The following is a 24,320-nucleotide window of genomic DNA, read 5'->3' on the forward strand; positions in this document are numbered from 1 at the left end:
TGGTCCTACAGATCTCACTTGCCTGGAACTTTGCATGGCGTCCACGGCTTGTCCAAGGTTCAATGGCAGCTCGCTAACCAGCTCCACAGAGTTAAAATCTTAGTGTCTTGTCTGCTGTGGGGTTTAATGTGATTCTTTTTATTACTGTAGACTCTGAGCAGGGTGGAGATACTCCTGCTATGTTAATACTCAGGGCTCCTCTATCTCTTTCAATGTGAAGGAAGCTGGCTTTCTGTGTCCCTGTGGCTTGGCAAGAACTGAGGAGGGATTTTTAAATGAAATCTCTGTATATCAGAATTGTGAATCCCCTTCAATGTTTTTTCCTCTCAGGGATTTTCTTGGCAGCTAACTCCTAATTTGACCTGTTTTCTCTCTGGGCAGAGCAAGCCTCTGGCTTTTCCAGTCCATCTTGATGTATTTGGTTATCTTGATAAATACTCAAAAGCCTTTATAGTTGTATGTCTGTGTGTTTCTCATCTACCAATCGTATCAAAGACCTCTCACTCATAAGTAACCATTGCCCTTTCCCCCTAGAGCATTTTGAAAAGCATTTAAACAAAAGGCACTTTAGTGGGTTTTTTTTCTTTCTGTTTTTTTTTTCTTTCTTTCTTTCTTTTTTCTTCAGGATCAGTAAATTTATGTGGCCTGAGAAACAGAATGCTAAGTGGTTTATGAGTACCTGGCTTATGAAGAAGGAGACCTGATGGAAATCTTCAGCTGATCCCTCCCAAAGACTCCCCTGTCCTCATAACTTAAGTTTGCTTTCCCCAGTCCTTACAGCAGGACTGCTGGAGAAATGTCATTCTGAGCAGCTCTGTTCAAACCATCCATTTGGCAGGACCCTAATCCCAGAGGCCTGTCAAGACTTCCAGAGTTCTGCCCCGAGGGTAGCGAGGCCACATCCAGCTTTCGACAACTCCGACCCTGCTAATTTCTAACCTGTGGGCAACTTCTCTGAAATAACACATGGCTTGGAGGTAACCCCTGGGCCTCCCTTGAAGGGAGGTGGCCTCCATTCCGCAGATCATTTCAGAGGTTAATTGCAGGGGCATCAATTAAAATTCCAAGCACTAAGAAAAAAAATTTTGCGAAAGGGACTTCTCCCAAGTGATGCCTTCTGGTACAGCCGGGGTGGCCACGTTTCTGAGGGTCCTAGTACTCGTAGGAGCCTTCCTGACAGCTGCCAGACTGACGCTTGCTGACCACGTGGGGAACGTACCTTTTATCTGCTGCTCTTTTCAATGCAGCTGAATATGTGACTGTGACCTCCATTTAGTGTCTCCCATCGGGTTCTGGTGCTCAGATACGCTGCGGTCCTAAAGGGACCAGTGGTCCAACTGCCTTTCTCACACCCTTGTGGTTTTACAGCGGTGTGTTGGGTGCATACTTCCACCCACAGGGTGCATATTTTATGTCTTGAAATAGCTTTTAAATTATTTCCTAAACTACGGTTTATAAAAGCACACTTGCTAATTTAAATTCAGATCAGATACCAAAGATTAACTCAGAAGAGGCTTGGGCTGCTCTGTTCATGGCGGGATTTTGCAGGGGCCTCAGAGCAGAGCGTTTCCTGTCTTCTCTGACTCCTTCTGATATATTCGCTTATGTCACTGATGAAGAACCCTGTAGCTCAGCATGGGTCTTTGGACTCCAGGCCTGCATATGTCAGTTCATTACAATTACACAAGCTCAATTCAGTAAAATTACACAAGCAATCACAGACTAAGCTCACACGCACACACAACAATCAATTAAATGCCAGGCATCAGCCTAAGAGCATCTGCCTGGCAAATGCTCTCGCCCTGGATGGGCAATCACATATGGCACCACCATAATAACAGATTATAGACTGTTTCGCTCTTTATTGTAAGTTCTGGGCATTTGGAGCTAATGTAGAGTTATGGGGGGAGAACTACAAGATATCCTTCGTGATCCAACTTTGAAACAAAAAGCCCTTTCCCCTTTCTGGATTCTGAGTCAGTTTCTTTAAAGAGCCTCCTGGGACTGCACGAGGAGCTTCACGGAGGAACTGTTACCAACTGCACTCACTTACCTACAAGGATCAAGACTTTCCTAACACGAGGCAGCTAAAACCAACTGCAAAATACACTCGCCGCTGAGGCTGGGGCACGAGCTGTCACCCATAAATCCTGCTTTCAGATTCTCATGTTTATCCAAACAGACTCATTCATCTTATAATGTGTAAATATTACAACTTCAAAGTTATAAAATAAATTTATCTTAATGAAATGTTGCTGTTGGCTATTTGATGCATTGAGATTTTTTTACAGAGGCTTTTGACTGAGGAGTTTGCACAGGGCCCATCGGCTTAAGGGAAGTTTGAAAACAGCCTCAGTGACACAGACTGCAGTTCGGGAGCACCGAGCCCTCCCCCAACCCCTGACTGCACTGAAGGAACGAGCAGCGGGTTAAGCACCGGGCTCCTGATCTGCACAGGGAGAGAACGCCACTCTTTCCACCTGCTCTGCATGACTGATACCGTATCAAACCAAAAAATATGCAGGTGCCAGTCACAGATGTTTCGAGCAGAAGGCACCAGAGAGGTCACCTTTTAAATATGCCAGGTGAATTAAACCCCAGTCTGTGCAGATGCAGCCAGAGGACAATATGTTTAAAGTTCTTCAGGCAATTCTATTGTGCAACTATGATGGATATTCATCAATCCAGTAACATCTTTATTTGAAAAAAAAATCTGAGTCCTAGATGTCTGCCAGCCAACAGCGGAGCGCAGCCTAGAACCCAAGCCACTTGGATCTCGGCGCAAGCACCTCCCGCCACCGCACACAGCGCCAGCCTCAGCTCCCTTTGTGGGTAACAAACTTACGACATGTATGTACCCGGCACATCAAACATATCTGTGAGATGCAGGCTCTCAAGCTACTATATGAAACTATATAGCAAAACTCAAATATCAAATGTCTTATCTTTCTGTTTGATTTTTAAAAGGTTCTCCACTTACCTGGGAGACCCCATGAAACAGGAAACCATGATGTTGGGGGTCCCGGGAAAAGCAGGGGCTCCTCAGAGATGGTGCCAGTTTCCTGGAGCCGGGAGTGGCGCCGGGAGTGGTGCTCAGCTCCTGCAGGAGGAACAACAACACTATGTTTAGTATCGTCTGCTTGGGAAGAGTCTAGAGCCCCAGCTTCCGTAGCCTGAGTTGGCCGATGACACCTGAAGTGAGCAAGTGGAAGACAGTAGGACGGAAGTGCCCCGCCCAGCGACGGTTAGCAGATTGCCCAAATGAAATCTGATTATGTCTGAACATGAGGCAACAAATCTGCAGGACACTCAGCACAGTGCTCAATGCATCACCATGAGCACGGCCACCTCAGCTGCTGAGCAGGCAGCAGGCAGCAGGCAGTAAGGCAAACCCGTGTGGGAAATCTAGCCCCATTCCCTGAAGGCTACTGACCACAGGGAAGTCACTGCACCTCTGTGCCTTGGCTTCTTCTAGCTGTGCGGTAGGGGTGAGAATACTGCCTGACAAAATAATAAACGGTGTCCCAATGCATGCTGGAGATGGACAAACTTTGAAAACATCACACAAGTGAAAGGAGCCAGATACAAGGCCACATGCTGCATGACTCCATTTATAGGAAATGCCCAGAATAAGCAAATCTATAGAGACCAAAAAATACATTAGTGCATCAAGGTCTGGAGGGTAGGAGGGGCTCACAAGTAAGACGTTTCCTGGGTGACAAAAATGCTCTAAAATTAGATTGTGATGATGGCTGCACAACCCTGTGAACATACTGAAAAAACTGTACACGTTCAGTTGGTGAAGTATATGATATGTGAATTACATCTCAATAAAACTATTCAAACAGTATGGCCCAAAGAACCTGGCGGGTTGTGGAGACTGAGCAGACACATGTCACATGCTTAGCGCAGGGCCTGGCGTAGGGGACACTCAGTTTAGAAGTTGCTCTGATGACACACATACCAGAAGAGGTTGGGCAGTACTTAGAATGCATCGTCATGGCCAGAACAGGAAGGTAAAACCCCTTACCTACAAACACCGCTTCACTTAAACCTTCCCTAAACACAAGTTCCTAACAGTCAAATGGGCCAACAATTTCGAAGATAAATTATAAATAGCCCCAGAAAGCCCGGGGTGGGAGGTTGGGCTGGAATGTTATGGAACTTGGGAAGAAAACCATGGGCCAGACGCCTCTCCTCCCACACCTCCTTGCAGGGAAAGCCGAAGACACGAAGCAGGGCTTCACCGTGTGCCCAGGGGTCCTCTCTAATAAAGCCAGCGTTTCCAAAACCACGGGTTTCTGAATTTGTCTCAGGACTTCATACTTCCTTCTCACTAGAAAGGGGAGATGGGGGGATAAATTACACGGATTTAAGAAAAGACAGTCAGGAGAATCAGGTAATTCCCTTTGTGGGGGAAAATAATCAAGATTTTTAAAATGACCAACAGTTCTTTCTGGGGGTTATTAAGAAAGCCACGCCTCTTGACTGTAATCACCCCTAATTAGCCATCAGCAACTCATGGAATTACTCATGGCATTGAAGACCCTTAAACTCTTGGCTCTCAGCCCAAACTTGCACTGAGATCTGCCAGGAAGAAGGCCAACCAGAGCGAACTGGACCTGTTAACGCCCTCTGAACCTGAGGCACGGCCTTGCTCTTGGCTGAGGAGCAGACACGCACAAAGACGGGACTGAACTTGGGAGTCAGAGGAAGTCTTTGCCAAGCTCCCGACAAAGACCAGCTAATCAGTAATTACGTCCTCAGCGCGTGCGGGGCTCCAGCCTCTTCCAGGTGCTGCAGGATTCCAGAGGTGAGGCAGTGCAAGGTCTCGCAAAGTCCAGCTTGCACGGGTGAGGATTAGGGACATGGAATTATGTGGGGAACGCTGGTGTCTTCCAGGGCAACATAGGGTCAACAGCGTTATCCAGAGACCCGAAGGGAAAACCAGGCCGCTGCAGGGGTAAGAGAATGACTAGAGGGGGCTGGTCAGGAATCAGCAAGGAAGACGGGGCTTCAAACCAGCCCTCAGCCTGTGCGGCTCACAAAAGAACAATCCAGAGTGGCTGGCAGGACTGTACATGCTGTAATCAGAAACACCTACATCTGAGACCAACATCCCATTTACTAACCAGGTGACTTTCGGCAACCAACCCTTTCAGCTTTCAATTTCCTCATCTGTGAAGTGGGTGCACTGTTTGTAACTACTTCATAGACTTGTTGTGAGTACTAAGTATTTATTGAGACTCTGTGACCTAGGTGCTACACACACGCACACACGCCAGGCATGGTCCCTGCCCTCGAGGACATCACAATCCAGGTGCAAGAGGGCTACGCATTTTAAAGAAACTGAAACATAAGTAAGTATAGAAATAAGAGGCGTGGCAGAAAGTGCAAGGTGCCTCGGGAAGTACACAGGGCAATGGTCAGAGAAGGCCCTTCTGAGGAAGCCCTCTGGGCCGGGCCCTGAGGGATGAGCAGGGGGCAGCTAGGTGAAGGGGGAGGGGCACCCCAGGGAGAGGGACTCGCGGCGGCAAAGGCGTGTGAGGTGCTGGGAGGAAGAGGAAGCAGCGTGGCGGGGACACAGAGTCGCAGGAGACGAGGGAAGAGCTGACCCCCGGCTGAGAAGAAATCCCCCAGAATCCGGTAAATGCATGCATGGCTAAGGGCACGAGCGACAGGGCGCCACAGGTGACTCCCAGCAGACTTCTGGTGAACGGAGGTGGCCAGAGGAGGTGCAAGCGGGGCTGTTTTTGGGTTCGGTAAGGAAAGGAAGGACAAGGTGGAGGGAAGAGGCCGGGACGTGAAGCCGTGGTTCCCAAATCCGACAGGAAGTCATCCAGGAAAACCATCTTAAATTATCAAAACCGTTTGAAAATAGATTTACAGCCACGGCTGATAACCATGAACCTTGCCTTCAGACAGTTGCTGATAACAGAATGAAGCCATCACAATTTCACATGGCATTTCACAATATGGCTCCTTTCATCTTTATGACGCCCTTTTAAAATCTGTATCTTGAGTGTATGTTTAATGTGGTCACATAATACATTGATAGGTTAAAAAAATAACCAAATATGGGTTAGCGTTGTATGCTCAAACATTTTTTTTAACTCATGGAGAGTGCAAAAAAAAAAAATTGTGGCAGCCACTACTCTTGAATGTGTTTTTGCACAACTTCTTGTCAGATTGGACTGGTCACTTTTCCTCAGGAGATGGTTACGAGCTTGTTCCAGCAGAGTGGGGAGAGCGCGGCCGTTTCCTAACGTCCACGTGGGCTTCTGTGGTTGTAACAGGGAAGGGCAGATCTGACTCCCCATCGGATCTGTTTCTTTCACTTTAACCTTTGTGTTCTATTGCTTCTGCTACGTTAATCACCAAAGGAATGTCACCTACAGCTTAAGGTACACATGGTGGCCCATCTCTGGGATCCCTGCCTCCCATGCCTGAGCGTTCAGCTGAGCTGCGCCCTGACCGGGCCCACCTGTAAATAACTGCAGGGAAGAATCGAACACATCCTTTCTTGAGTCTGACGCAACCCTGGCATATCTGCAACAACTTGCCACGTTTTCCACTTTCCCTCCTCATCTTCCCTCTTTGTTCTATAAAAGAAGCTAGCATCCCAACCCGGGCAGGATGGTGCTTTGGGACACTAGTCCACCATCTCCTTGGTCTGCTGGCTTTCTGAATAAAGTCGCTACTCCTTGCCCCAACAACTCATCTTTCGATGTATTGGTCTGTCGTGCCGGTACGAGCTTGGACTCGGTAACACCATTAGCACTGTGTTAAGTCAACTCTGCTTTTCAAACTCTGGGTCATGACCCGTTCGTCTGTCATGAAATCAATTTTGTGAGTCACGACCTGTACTTTAAAAAAATGAAACAGAAGAGAATGAAAGAGAAGAGAAAATACCAGTGTGGCTCGCAGTCAGAAGAGCTTAAGGGCCCCGGCTCTGGAGGCCCAGAGGCACTGCGGGAGTCTCACTGTGACGGGGAGATGAAATCATGAGGACGAGGCAAAGACATGCTGTCCAAGCCCAGGAAGTGCCAGGGGAATGCTGACAAGATGGGCAAGCAGGAGCCCTTGTAGGTTCTGGAGCAGGAGGGGCCTGAGGAAAGTGAGGTTTCCCGAAAACCCGTGCGGCAACAGTGCCTGCGGCTGAGTACACACGCATCTGTGGAGCCAGCCGCCTTTGGGGTCTGTGCCTGTTAATTTATAACCTTTCCTGACAGTGAACAAAAAAATGAGACAATCTAGTTTCTGTTAGAACACGTGCTCCCTGGCAGATGGAGGCCCCACCGTCTCTCCTTTCCACAAAGACCCTGCAGGAAGGTGGGACAAATTGCCAGCTCTGGTTCAGGCCAGAGTCGCGGTCCCCACACACCAGGGGGAGGGGGCGCAGCAGGAGGTTCTAAGGCTCCGATGGCGATGGCGGGGATGGAGGCAGCCACAGCAGATCTAATCCCGGAAGGTGCCACCGTGCTGCTGCGCTGCCTGCCCCTTGCCCACATGCCCACCTCTGAGCATCTCTCCTGCCCCTTCTCCTCACGGCCTGACCAGAACTTCTAGAGGACCCTCACCTGACTTCAGTGCAACCCAAAGAGAGGGATCTGCTCAGCCTCTCATGTCTGGGCTCAGAAACCCGACCTCGCGGCCACATCCTAACCGCAGGCGCCAGCTCCACCTCCCACCCACCCTCCCTCCCTCCCTCCCACACCCCGGCTTCTCCTCTAGAACTCCCACAATGTAAAGCAACCACTCAGACAAACAAAAGCCCCAGTCCCTGGGGAGAGGAAGTGACTCACCAGCCCAGAATGAGGAGCAGGGATTTCAGAAAGAGGCAGTTCAGACCCCAAACCAGCACCCAGTAGCACGTGGGGAGGGCAAGCCCCAGAACCCGCACGTTCCTCTGTGCAAGCCACCCCGAGGGTCCTGGCAGACGGAAGCCTCCGCACTGGGCCTCCGTCCTGCCGCCACCACCCCACACCCCATCACGTCTTCTTACAGAACCCTGGCCCAGTTTCCAGCACTGCCTACCTGACATCCCAGTTGTTTGTGGACCAAAGTACCAGGATGTAGGCTCCTGACATCAGTGTGTTCAACCCACCTGTGTCTTCCATGATCGGGAAAGTGGAAGAAAAGTCAAGACAGTCAGGAACCGACTTGTACTATGCACCTGATGTGAGACACGAGTCCTGTTAGTTCATTCTCAGAGCAAAACTGAGGCCACGTGGCAGGTAGAGGGTAGGTGTGGACTTGAACACAGACCACCTCTTCACTTTATTAGACTTGTTACCTCCCACCTATTAGAGAGCCATGCATAGCTAGACACTCAATAAATGAATGGGTGGGTGGGTGGATGGGTGGGTGGATGGATGGATGGATGCATGATGGGTGGATGGATGGATAGATGGATGGATGGATGGATGATGGGTAGGTGATGGGTGGGTGGATGCTGTCTCAAGGGGGCTGGGTGTATCTCACATATTTGCTGGGAGATGAAACATTTCAGGACTTGACTTGACTGCACCATGAACATCACCTGGGGCAAAGTGAGCCAAGATGAGTGATTTAACAACCTATTATTTCAGATGATAATAACAATGGGGCTGAGGATGCCAGCGAACACGCACTGAGCGGTTACCTCATGTGTCGGAGGGTGTTCTCAGTACTTGGTATTAACTCCTTCTGTCCTCACAACAGCCCGTGAAGGAGGTACCACTGAGAAATGGAGGAGCGTCGCCTAGCTGGTACAGGTGGGAGGGTCAGTACTCAAGCCCAGGCAGAGCTTATGCCCTTGACCATCGTCTGACACTGCCTTCCACCACCCACATACAGGGCTGGCCCGAAGGGTCACACAGAAGCTGCGTCTGCTGTGGGTCCCGTCTTTTCCCAGCTGCCATCTTGAGTACTAGTTTGGAAATGAAGGAACATTGTAGGCCTCAATGGATATGTTAAAAGGATTCCTCAAGTCACAGACAGCAGCGTGGTCCCGCGGCCCCTGCAGAGCTGGGCCCGGTCCCCCTGAGGTCCTTGGGTAAGGCTTACGTGGGGCAATCAGGTTATCGGCTAATGAGCTTTCAATACCTGGTGGGTTAGCCTTCATGCAAGGCACACATATGACAAGGCGGGGGGGGGGGTCCTGTCCCTTAAGGAGCTCGCACTCTCACCGAGGCAGACCAATGAACACACAGATACATACATGGATATCTCTTTCACGATGAGACATTACCTCAGGCTGGGCGCCCCACGGCGGGCACAGGCGAAAGGAATGCCAGCATTCCAAGAAGTAAACAGCACAGCGCACTTTTCTTGTTCACGCTTGATTATCCTCTTGAGAGAGAGTCTTTGAAGGGTCATCATTAACCATCCAGTGGGCAAATCTGCCCGCCAGCAAAGGGAGAGACAGGACGGCGTCAAAAACTTAAAAGAGAGGGATCATCATCTCTCTTAGCAGGCACCAGGCATGCTCTGTTATAGGGGTCCCCGCCGATGGTGAGCTTGCCAAGGCCAGGGATGTGTCTCTTCGCCTTTACATCTTTCCTCACCTTGCCTGGTACGGAGAGGCCATGCGGTAAAAGTCTGACGGAGGAGCGGAAGGATGAATGAGGCACGAGTCTCCAACGGAGTTTTTCCTTTGGACTTTACTCTTTTTCTGCTTCTTAGGAAGCAGGACCAGGTCCGATTTCTATGCATTCTTGCTGGGGCTCAGCGAACGGCCAGGGCAATCGGAAGGCACCAGCCCACTGTGGGCGTGTGCCGCCGCCTCCGCGGAGGGTCCGACGCGCCCCAGCCCTCCGCTGGCTGGCATCACTCACCACAGCCCTTTCAGGAAATCCTGCCCCAGGCAGCAGGGTATTCAGGAAAGCTGACCCTGCAGCCCCAGGGCCAGCCACGTTTCCAGCCTCTCCCTGCTGGGCCGAGGCCAGCCAGAGGGACGTTCCCCTGACACTCCCTCCTGCTCTCGGTCTTTCCTCCCACCCCTTGCGAGGCCATCCTTTTCCCCCCGTCACATTCAGACTGAGCCACAGAGCTCATTTCTTCCCATTGAACTTCCATTCTGCAATCCGGCTGGCTGGCCCAGAGCACCCTGAAAACCCACAGCATCTGGATTCGGAAAAAATGTTGAGAAGATCTTAAAACTCCCTGGATACTTTAAAGCAAACACATTACAGCAGGTTTTGCTAACTCATTAAAGAAAACAGCTTACTTCTCTTTACTTCCCTGGAGAAACTAGGTAATCAGCACATATTGGTCAAGGGTTTTCAATGCAAACTACATCATTTTCATGGTCATCAACACTGATGTGTATATTTGTTTTCGGTCCTAAAAAACGTTTCCCAGGTAACTAAGGAAAACAGTCAAGGGTAGAAATATCAGGCAGGCAAGATATTGTACATAAATGAGCCCCTTGCTCCTGCTTCTGTGCAGAGCTGCTTCTCCAATTTCAGGTGACATGACACCCCAGATCAAAGCGGGGCGCGCCCTTGCAGTAAGAGCACTTTCTCGTCTCCGAATGTGACTGACTTAGTCACTTGATTTACAGCATTTGATAAAGCTGGTTGAAGTTCTTTACTTCCGTGTGAGTCTCATACACCGAACTCCAGCCTTGTCATTGCCACAGTGAATCATCCTGACTTGTGCCTGCCTTTTCTCCCCATAACATGACACTACAGAAGAGCAAAGCCGTTTCTCAAGGACTTATTTTTTGTATTCCTGGTGCCTAGAACAGCACCTGGGGCACAGGAGATGTTCCATGATGACAGAAAGCACTTATGTTCCTCTCACTGGAGAGCCTTCGCTTTGAGCATGGTTATGTTACTTTTTCAATGTGCTGATGCCCCGTCCAGGATCTGAAAAGAGACTTTCTCGTTTTGCAGTGACTGCTAATTGGAGTCGACACCACCGACGGCACACCCCACCCTACTCCTAAAGCCTCAGACACACACGTGAACAGCTGTGATGGGATGCAGGTCACCCCACCTAGGAATCAAAGACACCCAGACACAGCCTCCAGCCTTCGTCCCCACTCAGACTCGACAAAGGAGACAACCCCGGATGCCACAGCCCAAGCCCGGCACGGGAAGCACAGACTTCTCTGACGTGCCACCCAGGTCTTCTCCAGGACGATGGTGCCTCTCTTTCCGAAAACCAGTGTATTCCCCAGCCGCCTTCGGTCGATGGCAGGTGGCCGTGGGACTAACGGCAGCTTTGGCTCAGGCTGAGCTGCCCTCCTGGCCCATCTTCCCTTCCTTTTGACACAAGGCTCAGGTCCTGGCATCTACAAATGACCTCTTGGCACTCTGGCCAGCACCTGTGTCCATCTGTGTGCGCACACGCACACATGTACACACGCACACACTGGGGGAGGGGGCGCCACATGCACAAAGGGAACAAACCCATAGACGGAAAATACATTCATCCTCGAAACAGGGCTGGGTGAGATCTCAGGGGCGGGTGGAACACAGCTGCTCACTGTGATATTCTTTTAGAGAAAGTCGCTATCATACCGTACACGTTTACTGAGAAAAAAATTGAAAACTATGGGAAAACATTAACAGGAAAACTGCAGCGAGGTGTGGCCTCACAGTCCAGGTGAGCCACTGTGAAAGGCTCTGGTTTCTTCTTTCCAGTCTTCTCTCTGTGCTCAACGCTCACGGATGTCATGTGCATATTTCACACACACAAAGTCACATGCAGTTTTGCTTTCTATTTTTCATTTTAAATCATAAGCACCTCAGTAATATTCGGAAACATGTTAATTGCTCCATAATCGTTCACCCTGTGGAAGCTGGATAACACACCTAAGGAACTCCCTTGTTCAGAATCGTGAGGAGTATCTTTGTATAAACTTCTTTATCTGTTTCTCTGCTTAGTTCCTCATGGTAGGTTCCTAAAACCACAATCACTAAGCTGAAAAGTATGGCTATTTAAGGTCCTTCCTACATATGGGTTGTTTTCAACAAGAGTATATCCACTTAAAATCCCACTGCAGGGGGCGAAGTGCACACACTTGCCAACAGTGTTAGCATTACAGTCTTTTAAAATCTGACACACAATTAGTCAGGGTGGGCCAGCCGCCGCAGCACACCAGCCCGGGATTTCAGCGGCTTAACTTGCTTCCTGCTCACTTCATCGTCTGCCGTGGGTTGGAAGGGGCATTCGGCTCCACACAGCCACGCGGGGACCCGGGGGCCCAGTCTCTTTGCATCTAGCGGCCCCTCCAGTGTCTACAGTCTTGGAACCCTTGTCTGTTTTTTCCCACTTTCCACCCAGTGAACAAACAGGGGAAATGAGAGAGCATGGGGGACCGAGCTAGCAGCTCTACAGAGGTCACTTAAACCACAGCCACTCATACGGCACTACCCAGCGTCCTCACGCGGCCACACCCAAGTGCAGGGGAGTGTGGAAAATGTGGTCTGTCTACGCCCAGGAGGAAGCCTTTGGGTGGACGACTTTGCCTGGTACAGGGTGGGCATTCAGTGCGTTAGTCATAACAGGCAAAGAGGCAAATCATTTTAACATGTATTCCTTTGATTATTAGTAAAGTTGGAACAGATTTTCGGTTTGACTGGCCATGTGTAACATCTCTTTCGTGAATTCTTCCCTCTTTTGCCAATTCTTCTGCAGAGCCCACGTTTTCAGCTGACTTTCAAGAAGCTCTTTCTATATTAAGGCCAGTAACCCTTATTTTGTCAAGTTCTTTCAGTTTGATTTTTGTCTTTTAATCCTGCTCATCACTTTTATGCAAATACGTTTTTATTTTATGTCTTTAAAATCTATACATTACTTCCTTTGTAACTTTCCTGCTTGACATCTTGTCACAGAATCCCACAGCACGAGAAAACTGGGAGAGTCTAACCCAACTCTTCACTTCCATGATTTTATAACCGTGATTCACAGATGAACAGGCTGATGCTCAGTGAAATAAGACGACTGGCGCAAAGTGTCACAGCCAATCAGAGGCAAAGCTAGGGCCAAAGGTTTTAAATTTGTATCAAGTGTCTGATACATGACAAGACGTGCCAGACACTATTCCAGCATTATGAGGTAGGTGCGACAGATACGCCCATCTTACAGAGAAGGAAACTGAGGCTGCGAGCAGTGCAGCACTGTGCCTGAGGTCACCAGAAGCAACATGCCTCCCGTAAGAGGCAGCGGCACGGTGGAGCCCTCGCCCACCTGCTGTGGGGCCGTGGCTCCTCTCCGCGCTCCATTCAGCTGCCTCCCAGGTGTCCTGACACGCTGTATCAGACACACCTTTCCAAGTAAGATGCTTGAGTTCACCTTTACCTGGCGCCCAGCACGCAAGCTGCAGGCGGGCCCAGACGGCGAGATGCTGTGCGGGAGCTTGAGCTCTGCCCCATTCACTCCACACCGGCCTTGGCCTTGAGCCCGGGGTGCTACCTCCGTGCCCCCACGCACTTGCCCCTCCAGGATGCAGCCCGGCTCCGTGTGGCTCGGCCGTAAATCAGCCGGCCTCGCGCTCTGCCCTCGGTGCTTCTGAACCTCGGAGGAAAGGATCTGCCTTTTCCGGCTCGGCTCCTGGGGTTTCTGCACTGACATTTGAGTTATGTCGTTATTTTTCTAAGCGATAGAAATCTAGTCAACGGTTTGCAGCGGTCACCGCTGTGCGGCGGAGGCCGGGAGGCCCCGCACGCCCTCACCCGGGGAGGCCAAAGCCCGGCTGCCGAGCCCGGGTCCCCGGCACGGCTCTGGGAGGGCCGGGGCCGCGGCTGGCAGCCTGGGCAGCGCGAGGCGGACAGCCACCTCGTGGACCGCGGGTGCTTCCAAGGAGACCGAGAGACGCAAGTCACTGGCGCCAAAGGCCGCCCAGAGGCCAAGGGGGACGATGAAAGGCACCTGCGTTTAGCAAGAGTAAGACGTTACCGCGGCCTTTCCCTGCAGCTCCGCGGCCAGCGGCGCCCGAGCCTGCCCGCCTCCCGCGCGCTCTGGCTGCCCCGCCGGCTCTCCCCGTGACCGGACCAGGCCCGAGGAAGCGCGCCCTCACCCACCGCGCCCATGGGCCGCGCGCGCCGGGCGGGGGCCCGCGCTCGGACCCTCCAATGCTCGCCCCGTGCTGAGGCCTCCGGGGCCCCGCTCCTCACCACCCACCCCGGCCTGCCCTGCCAGGGTCCTCCGGCCGCTGGGCCACCCGAGACGAGGGGCGGGAGCGCTGGTCACCAGCTCCACGCCGAGCCCTCCTCCTGCCGAGCGGCGGCGGCGGCGTCACCGTCCTCCCAGCGCGGAAGCGCAAAGCGCACCTGGGCCGCGGCGCTCCCCGCTCCCGCCAGCCCGGGGCGGCCCCTGCCTTCGCTCCGCCCTTCGTCTGTACTCTCTCCTAGACAACCCCCCCCCCCCCCGCCTCCTGCCAGCCCATCCGGATCTCCGCCGCGAGGGTTTCTCTGGTTCCCGCGTGCACCTTGGCCACGAATCACACGGACGGATTTCTGGGTTCTCTGTTCTGCTCCGCGGATCTACGCGCGGAGATCCGCGCCGGCACCACTGGACTCGGGCACAGCGGCTCTACGTCTTCAAACCTGCAGGCTGATTCCTCCTATTTTCTTTTTCTTTTTCAAGATTACTTTAAGAAGTTTAACGATATCTCGGTGTGGATTTCTTTGGATTTATCTTGTTTGGAATTCACTAAGCTTCCTGAATCTGGAGGCTTCTGCCCCATCCCGACCGCGGGGTCTTCAGCAGTTAGTTCACTGAGCGATTATTCAGGGTCTCCCTCTACCTTCTCTGCTAGAATTTCAAAGACACAAACGTTAGATCTTCTGTTCTAGTCCTGCGGGTCCCCGAGCATCAGTTCTTTCTTCCTCCACCCGGCCCTGTGTTTTTTTCTCTCTGTTGCCCAGATTGGGAGATTTTTACTCCTGTATCTTCAAGTTCACCATTCCTTCCTTTGTCATCTCCTGTTCTGCAGTTTAATCCACTCGGTGAGATTTCATTTCAGTTACTGTACTTTTCGTTCTAAACTTTTCATCTGATGCCTTTTGTTTCTTTGCTGAGTCTTCGTGTTTTTCCTCGCTTGTTGCACGTGTGTTCATAACTGCTCGCTGGCGCCTGCTTCAACAACCTTCCGGCGTCCTGTCACCTCAGAGTCGGCATCAACTGATTGTCTTTTCTCAGTAAGTGTGGGATCTCCATGTTTCTTGGTAAGACGGGTGATTTTCAGTTGAAACCTGGACATTTTAGGTATGTTAGGAAGCTTTAGATCTTATTTAAACCTTCCATTTTAGCTGGTTCCTCGGATACTGCCTCGGCAGAGGAAGGGGGACCCTACCCTACTACACCAGGTGGAGACAGAAGTCCAGGCTCCCCACTTGGCCTCCACTGACCCCCAAGGGGGAGGGGTACTGCTGCTGAGCAGGGGACGGAGCTCCAGCTGCCCTGCGGGTCTCCCCTGACACCTCCCCGGCTGGGGGGGGGGGTAGAGGGCCTCATCACTGTGCATCCTGTGGCACCGCCGGTGGGGAGGGGGCCTGGGAAGCAGGAGGGGACACGTGGCCTCATCACTGCTGGGTGGCAGTTAAGAGTCCTTCCTCTCCACGAGGTCTTCTCTGACCACCCAGTGGGGAGGGCAAGGATGTCTCATTGCTGCTGGGTGGGAGTGAAAGTCCAGGCTCCCCACAAGTCTCTGAAACTGAGCAATGGGCCCTCAGAAGTGGCTATCACCTTTCATTTAGTCATGAAGAACGAGTGACCCCAGAGACAGAGGAGAACGGTTTACAGGAGGTCGAGTGGCAAGATGGTGGCAAAGTCAGGACTCAACGCCCATGCCCTTGGCTCCAAGACCAGGAGCTCCTAACGCACAGAAAGAACACCAGCCCCGCCCCCAACATAGTAACGCCAGATCTCACCGGCCAGAGGAGAGGGGCCGCCTCCCTTCACACCCTGCCAGACCCAGGCCAGGAAGCACACGTGGTTGTGCACCGCCATCCCCCAAACAACACAGACACACGTCGATTCAAGACGGACCTTCCATCCAACACACACAGCAAAAGCACCACGAGAGCCAAGAACCACGGCGTCACAGTCGCCTTCGGGGCCGGTGGTCTTCCACCTGGAGGCGGTCCTGGCTTTCCTACTGTTAGACTGTCTGAAACCAAGATACACCCAGGAGCTGTGGAACTGCGAGCAGCCAGCAGGCCAGGAGGCCCCCTCCTGGCTGGAGAGCTGGGTCTGCACCCAGCGGGAGGCGCCTGCCTTGGACCCGGGGCCAAGCGGTCTGAGCACAGTCCTGCTTACTCCCCGGCAAGGGAAAGCTGGTGACCCGGGAGGGGAGGCTGCTTTCTAACAGCCTTTGTTTTTGTTTCCATTTAAAAAGGTTAGTGACTTTACTGCATGTGGAAAGAACCGAAGTAATTTCAAAGAGGCTCCGCATGTTTTGGAGCTGACCAAAGACACAGACCAGCTGGGCGGGGTGGGGGGGGGTGGGGGGGTGGGGAGAAGCGGAAGAGAAGGAACACAGTCTATCCCGCATTCACCACGTGCCAGACATGCGCCTTGAGCTCCTTCCCATGCCTTCCCCTGGCTTCTGCAACAAAAATTCCAGCCGGAATCGAGCTCCGACCCCTCACGGTGGGCCGTCGGGCTGTCGCGAGTCGGGCCGAGTTGCTAGACTCCAGGAAGGTGCACGGTGATGGAACCACAGCTTCACGGTTTTCAATCTGAATCACGAAACAGAATGGTGTAACTATTCATAAAGTCACTGCATGCCTACATCTCAAAACAAGATGATCTCAATTTAAAAATTCACTAGAATAACTACTTAAGGGATTGCAAGTTGTGTTGAAGAAACTGCCTGCACTGGCATCAGCCAGGCTGGGAAATACCCACAGTCTTTTGACAGAACTTGTGAACTGAGCCATACTCTTATGAGCAGAACTTCAGTGAGAGATTCTGTGGACTACAGGCAGATTTTAACATGCACTCTTTTTATCTTATTTTTTTAACGGTCACTCAGTTTAAAACAATTTTCGAATATTACCGTCATCTAGCCCAGGCTCAGCACACTGTGGCTGGTGGGCCAGACCTGACCCCCTGCCCTCTCTGTCACGTTTCCAAGTGGCTGAACAAACAGCGAAAGAAGAAAGTTATTTTGTGACGTGAAAATTATATGAAATTCAAGTTACAGCGCCCAGAAATAAGGTTTCACTGCCCGTTCATTTATGTGTCGTTTATGGTGGCTTTCCTGCTCAAAAGGCAGAGTTGATTCATTGCAACATGGACCATATACTGTGCAAAGCTGAAATATTAACTCACTGGTGGCCCTTTACAGAAAAAAAAAAAGTTTGCTGACCCCTGATCTAGACAGGCTGTGAAGTGGCGGTGCAGGACCGAGATCACACTGAGATGATGGCAGTAAGAACCAGCAGCAGCAGCCTGGCCCTTGAGGAAGCCAAGTAACCGCCTGGAGACACCAAACGGGCCTTTTACGAGCGACCCTCCGTGCAGTGCTGGAGATTAACAGTGACAACGTGAAAAGCCACATCTGAGCAAAATGATGCGTCGTGAGAATGCACCAAGCACACACTCACGCCCCTGCCACTTATCTCCAGGAAAAGCACAATCTGAAGTATGAGGGACCTGCATTCCGTGGGGTCTTCCAGAATGCAGCCCTCCCACAAAACAGGCTCCCACCGCCTCTCCCCCTCCCTCCACACGGTTTCCCACATTCGGGCGCCGTCCTCAGTCTCTGAATTCCCACCAACCTCAGTCTGATGTCCCTCTCCTGGGCCCCAGGCTTCCGACTGCCTAGTGTTTATCACACGGACCGTCTCCCCGCCAGCCCCTCCAAGGCTGTATGCGCCCCCAAGGCAGGAGTGCCATCCTCTTCATCTTTAAGATGGACAGACCTGCCCGTGCGCACGAAGGCGCACAGCAGGCCCTCCGCGTCACTAGTGGACCGAACACACGCCTCCCACGTGCCGCCGCCTCTGACCCCGCAGCCCGCCCCGTGAGCCCAGCCCGCTGCACAGACGAGGCGTCGGGAGCGCGGAGAGCTTGAGCCGTCCCCGGGCCGTGAGCGGCAGGCCGGCCTGGAACCCACGCGGGGACAGTGCAGGGCGCCACCACGTGCGCACTGCGGCCCAGGGAGCTCGGGCAGCAGGGGCAGCGAGCGCACGGGGACGCCCGCACGGAGCCGCTGAAGCGCGTCGGCACCGCGTCAGAAGCCGCCAAGACCATCCGCTTCACGGCGCTTCGCGAAAGAAGCCACTTACAGAGGACCGCGTGCTGTGCGACGCCATCTATCCGTGAGCCCGTATGAACTCCGACACAGCTCCGCGTGGAGCGGGGAAGCCCCAGCTCCCGGCGCCTCTCACGCTACGGGGAGGAGTGAACGGCACCTAATACTGCTCACCAAGACCAGCACCCACTCTCCTTCTGGGTTCTCCCCCGAGGCCTCCCAGGGGCCTTTTCTCTGCAGACCCCTCAGCAGCTTAACGCTCTTAGAACAGCTCCTGCTTTGGACCTGGTAATTACATGACCAGGAACTGAATGTCCAAAATGGAATGTGAAGCGAAAGAAAAAGAAAAACAAAACCCAGCACACGGGACATTCAAGTTGGTAGTACTAATTTTCTGATTAGGGTAAAACACTCAAAAAATCCTAGATCCCTAACAGAGGAAGGAGAATGGCTAAGGAAACCGTGATGGAACAAAGCATGGAAACAGTCATTGTGCTTAAAGATGGGAAGCCCGACTAGGTCAAGAGAAATGTTAACATCATCTCGTACTGTGTGGAAAAGACGTGCGTGAACTAAAATACAGGCAAGTATCAAGGAGGAAACACTACCAGCAGCTAGTGGACCATGCAGATATTTGGGGGGAGGGGAGGAGGGGGAGGAGGGAGGGGGGAGGAAAGGAGGGAAGAGGGAAGGGAGGGAGTGGAGGGGAGGAGGGAGGGAGGGAGGAGAGGAGGGAGAAGGGGATGGGAAGAAGGAGGGGAGGAGGGAGGGGAGTAAAACTCAAGTTAAAAAATAACCCAGCTGTGGAATTACACAGTCTTTCTAGAAGGTCAGTTTGACCATATGTATCAAATACCTTAAGAGTATTTACATCTTTTATCCCAGGAACAGAACTGTGCATTAACAGCAGTACAAGAAATGCACAAAAGAAGCAGTTTTATTTATAAACAATATTGAAAAACTGAAAACAATCCAACATGTCCAAAATAGGGGTCTGTTTAAGCAAATATTAATGTTTCTAAAAATACACTGCAGCCATTTAGTAAATCACGCTTTGGAAGAATGTGGAATATTTAGTACATAAGGAAAATGTTTACTATGTATTGTTAAGCGAAAAAGTAGTGAGCAAAACAATATCTTCAGCATAATACCAGTTTTATAGAACTGTGTGTGTGTGTGTGTGTGTGAGTGTGAGTGTGGAGAAAGACTTGAAAGACACACATTAAAAATAACGGTCACCATTAGCTGGGGAATTGTGGATGACTTTTATTTTTCTTCTTTGAGTTTTCTGTATTTCCTAAGTTTTCTACAATACACCTTACTGTGGTCATCAGAAAAAATCAAGTGTTACATCTAAATAAAGAGCAAGTCACCAGCGCTGCCAGGGGCCACCTGGAGTCAGGAGCCGCAGACTCGCGGGGGCCGGACTGTCTCCGCGGCACCGAAACTTGGCAGGCGTGGCAGAGACGGCTCAGGACACCTGGAGGTCACCTCTCCCAGGCAGGGAGGGGCCCACTGCACCCACGTGGCCTCTCCAGGACCTGTCTCAGTAGGCTTGGCAATGGCACAAGCCGAGGGCAGCACAAGTGCCTGGAGGAGAGGAGCTGGGCTCCCCTGCTCCCCCCAGAATAGGAACCCCGCCAGTACCGCGCCCCCACCAGTACCACGCCCCCCCCCCCGCCAGGCAGGAGCACCACCCCTCCCGCCCATCCCTTCAGGTCTCCCACAGCCGCCCACGGTAAAACACGAGCACCCTGTTGCGCTGCATCTGTCCTGCGGCTGCTACTTCACCCCTTCTCTAAGCAAAACGGTCAGCCTTACGTTTTAGGTTAAAAGTGGGCTGCACAGCCAGAAACGGGACTGAAGCACTGACACCCGCCTCAACGTGGGTGAACCCCGGCAGCACGGTTCCTAGTGAAAGACGCCAGTCACTGAAGACCACGTGTCGTGTGACTCCATTTATATAAAACGTCCAGAATCCAGAGAGACAAGAAAGTAGGTTTGTGGTTTCCACGGGCTGCTGGGGGGGGGGGGAGTGGGGAGTGACTTCTAATGGGCACTGAGTTCCTTTCAGAGGTGCTGAAAAGATTCTGGAAGGAGATAATGGTGATGGCTGCATAACTTCGTGAATAAACTAAAAACCACTGAAGTGTGCACTTCAAAATGGTGAATTTTATGGTATGTGAATTTTTACAAATTTCAAGTGGATTACAATTAGAATTTTAAGTGGTTACAATGAGACTTCTCCGTGAGTTACAATTACACTGAGGCCCTACCTGGCCCATGAGCCCCCAGAGTACTTATTCTGGAGCCAGATGACTTGGGACTCAGGTATCATTCTGACATCCACTTGCTGTGTGAGCCTGTGTAATTTCCTCAGCCTCTCTGAGCCTCAGTTTTCTAGCCTGTGGAGCAGGAGTAATAATGTCTAGCTCACGTGGATTGTTGAGAGGATTGAACAAGTTAATGCAGGGAAATCCCAGTCCCTGACACGGAGCTTCGAGAACAGCAGTGCCTCACCCTCAGCTGGCCCGCAGATCCTCTGAGCTTCAAGCAGAATGAAACCCTGGGCCTTGGCTAAAACAGCACCAAAATCAAGCCGGACCTGGGTCCTCGTCTGTTCTGGAAATGACACTAAATGGAAATAGAGGCTAGGACATCAGGCACACCCTGTGATGGCGCTTCAAAACTTGAAGACGAGGCTCGACTCCCAAGGCTCCCCTTGTGACCAGCAGTAAACTCCCCGCCACAGTCTCAAAGGGCCTGGTGTCACTGTCGGGCCTGACCCTCTCAACCACTACATAACTGTTCCTACTCCTGGCATCAATCAAGGCTGAGGCGACAGGAGCTCAGAGAAATCAGAGGACGGGGCAGAGCTGGGGTTTGCACCCAGGTCAGACCATCTCCACGGCTCTGACTTTTGCTTTCAAGGCAGCCGCCCTCTCTACGCACAGCCACTTTGCTCTGCGCTGTCTGGTCACAGTGAGGCTGGCCGTGGGCAGAGCTGCTGTGGAAGGGCTGTGCCACGAGGGGGCCTGGTGGCATCACTGCCCGGTCCACCAGCTCTGGCCACCAAGCATGGAGGCGGAGGCAGGGGACAGCGGTGTAACCCAAAGGGCAGCTGGAGGCCAGCGAGCCAGCAGCAAAGGGAGGGGCGAGGGGAACCAGCATTCAAGGCACGTGAGGGACAGAGGTCAACCAACCAGATCAACAGCCCTAAGCAAGGCCGCTTACATCCTTCCCATAGAGGTTCTAGTGTCTGGATTTAGCCAGAGAGGTGAGAAAAAGTGACAGCTACGATCCACTTGGCACTTCCACGTGCCTGAGACTGTGGTCAGCTTTTTATATCCTCATGAATCTCACCCATGGCATGTCTCTATCATCCCCAGTTCACAGATGGGAAAACTACAGCCCAGGAGGGCGAGGAACTGTTCAGGGACCCCCAGAGTTGGGGAGCCAAGGCCTGGACTCAGGGAGTTGGCTCCGGAAGGCCTCCCACTCGGCATCATGGTGCTGCTGCCTGACCCGGAGCAGCAGGCTGACCCACTGCCAGAGATGGTGTCCGGCCAGTGTCAGACGCCTCCTCGATCTTTCTTGAAATGACAAGTGGTCGGAGTCACTGCAGGAAAGGACTTTACAGAAGGAAAAATCTGCTTGGCAACCACAAATCTGTAACTTGCTGATGTGATCGGAAGGTTTCCGAGAGCAGAGCAGCCGCCCAGCAGTCCGCGTATCCACTTTCATAAGGTGTTCATCTGAGCCTCCAAGAAAATGGTTAAGTCAAAGATGTCGCTTGTCACACACCCCGCCCCTCCCCCGCGGTCACATGGCTGCGTCTCTGCCGTGAATCAAAGGCCAAGCTCCCCTTTCATCAGAGGCCTATAGATAATTGCCTTGCGATTTCCCTGCTGGGACTCAGAGGGCCACGGCCTAAAGGGTTAACATCTCATTTCCTCTCATCTTTCAAGCCTTAATCCCCATCCCGAGCTGGGTGCATTCCAAGCCCACCTGGAGCAGGTCACGACGGGCCCCAGCCCACGGCTGGCCCTTCATTTCCCCTGGCAGGAGACTAGAGGGGGCGCCCATTAATCACTCATTACTCGGGTCCTCACTGCTGGCCAGCCCCCGGGCAGCCGGCCAGCGGGCGGGGAGGGTGGGGCAGGCCCGCCTGCCCCGCCCGCCCTCTGCCCGGCCTAGGTCATGGGCTGCCCGGTGCCACCCTTCTGGGACAACCGTGGCGTCGTCAACTGGCTCTCTGTCCTCTGGACCACGCCCAAGAGGAGAGGGGATGAGGGAGAATGCTGCCCTGCCGGGCGGGGTACCACTCATGACCCACCCAGGCGGGCTCATCGGAGAAGACAGTGTGTGCTGTATGTTCGGTTGAAAGATTAGGTAAAAAGAAAGAGGCAAGCAAAAAGAGACCACTCTCCCGGGACAAGTAAGCATCAGTAAAGGGAACTGCTGCCTGCCTGCTCCTTAGGTTCTTCTCAGAGGAAGCTAAAGGGAAACCGGAGGGGGAAAGTGGACAGGGGAGAAGACGCTGAGTGGATAATTCATTATTATTACTACTGCACAGCTGGCAGGGTTTACTGGCTGGTTTGAATATAAGGCTGCAATGCTCAGCCCTTCAGATACAAAGCCCCCAGGGCGCAGGGAGCCTGAGGTTACACACTTTTTCTCCAGCACATCCAGCGCCGCCTGCCTGCCGAGCTCCGACTGGGTGCCAGGCAGTTAAGTGGGGTGAGAACCGACGGCGGGCGCCCACTAGGTGCTGGGCCTTGGCTCCGCTCCGAGTGCCCGGGCACCGGCCCCCACACAGCCCTCCAGGCTGTGCCCATCCTCTGTTGCAGACGGGGAGACTGAGGGTGGAGGTGCGAGGGGGTGAAGCACAGGCCTGCAGAATGAAGATGTGTCCGTGAGCAGACCTCACTCTGGGGAAGAGAGTGCAGCTCAGCCCGCCCGGGGCAGCAGTGCGTGGCACCAGGAGTCTCAGCTCGTTGTGACCCTAGGCAACCTGGGGCTCCAGACCAACCCACCCTGGGCCTTCTCCCTCAGCACTGGCTCAGGCCCAGAAATAATTCACAGTGACCTGCATGGGGGCTGGGCTTACCTGCCTTCATGGGGAGGGGGAGGGGAGCACGCTTTCAGGACTGAACTGAAGACCACTTTGGCCAAAAGAGGGCCCTGCTCCGTGGCTCACTCCTTAGAGTCAAGGTCAAGGCCTCAGTCAAGGATAACGTGGCTTAACTCACCCCCTGTCACTGGAACCTCACTGTAAAAACACGAGGGCAGGGGTCCTCAGACCGGAGCCTGCTGCCTGACGCCATCTTTAAAGTGCCCATTCCCGGAATCTGGGGTTTTTCCCCCCACCAGATCCTAATTCTGACTCAGCTGTTCCAAAGACAACCCTCTCAGGAAATAACGATACACTAGAAAGAGCACCAAACTGAGCTGGGCTGTAAGACTAGGGTTCAAGACCTGAGTCGTTGACCTCGGGCAAACAAGCCGCGTTTCCTCCCTTGTCCCCGGCACAGACGGCTGGGAGGAGCCTTTAATCCGCCAGCACACAGGGCTTGTTAAACAGGACCTGAAGGAGTTCATCGGGCCAACGAGGCTCCAGAAACCGGAGAAGTCAGTTTTGATGGGTTGGGGAAAGGAAAGAAGGCAAATACGGCCCAGAAGATGAGAGGTGGCCAGCCTCAGAGCACAGATCCTGCGGGGGGGGCGGGGGTGGTGACAGCGGGACCCCGAAGGAGGGGAGAGTCAGCAGAGCAGCCTCAAGGCAGGGTCCCTCCGGGCGTCAGCTGGGTCCTGCCTCAGCTACCAGCGCAGCATTTCTAATCCACGACCTTCAAAGAGAAGCCAGTCAACAAACACATGAAGCCTTTAGATCTGCTCGTATGTAAATAAATGTCACCATTCTGCACACAAACTGAAAGACAGACAAAAGGCGGGAAAAGGACAGTAGAAGAGAAAGGAGGGAAAGCAGGATGGAAGGTTAAACTCAGTCAAGTTTTGAGGTTCACCGGTGCTGGCAGGGAGCTGGCTTTGTGCCCCCGGGCCAGGTAGAGGCCGGAGGACCAGAAGCCCCGGGGCTGCTCTGGAGACACATCTGGGCGGCTGG

At 52.7% G+C, this 24,320-nt stretch overlaps 1 protein-coding gene across 1 annotated transcript in view; it reads right to left on the bottom strand.

Annotated features, from left to right (window-relative positions):
- Positions 1-24,320, bottom strand: part of THSD4 (thrombospondin type 1 domain containing 4) — a 485,629-nt gene that overhangs the window by 458,508 nt on the left and 2,801 nt on the right. The window contains exon 2 of the mRNA XM_074353946.1: positions 2,981-3,100. Coding sequence (XP_074210047.1) covers positions 2,981-3,009 — 29 coding nt within the window. The 5' untranslated portion in view covers positions 3,010-3,100. The remainder of the gene's footprint in view (positions 1-2,980; positions 3,101-24,320) is intronic.

The sequence above is a fragment of the Camelus bactrianus genome, chromosome 27 (assembly GCF_048773025.1).
Source record: "Camelus bactrianus isolate YW-2024 breed Bactrian camel chromosome 27, ASM4877302v1, whole genome shotgun sequence".
Lineage (NCBI taxonomy): Eukaryota > Metazoa > Chordata > Mammalia > Artiodactyla > Camelidae > Camelus > Camelus bactrianus.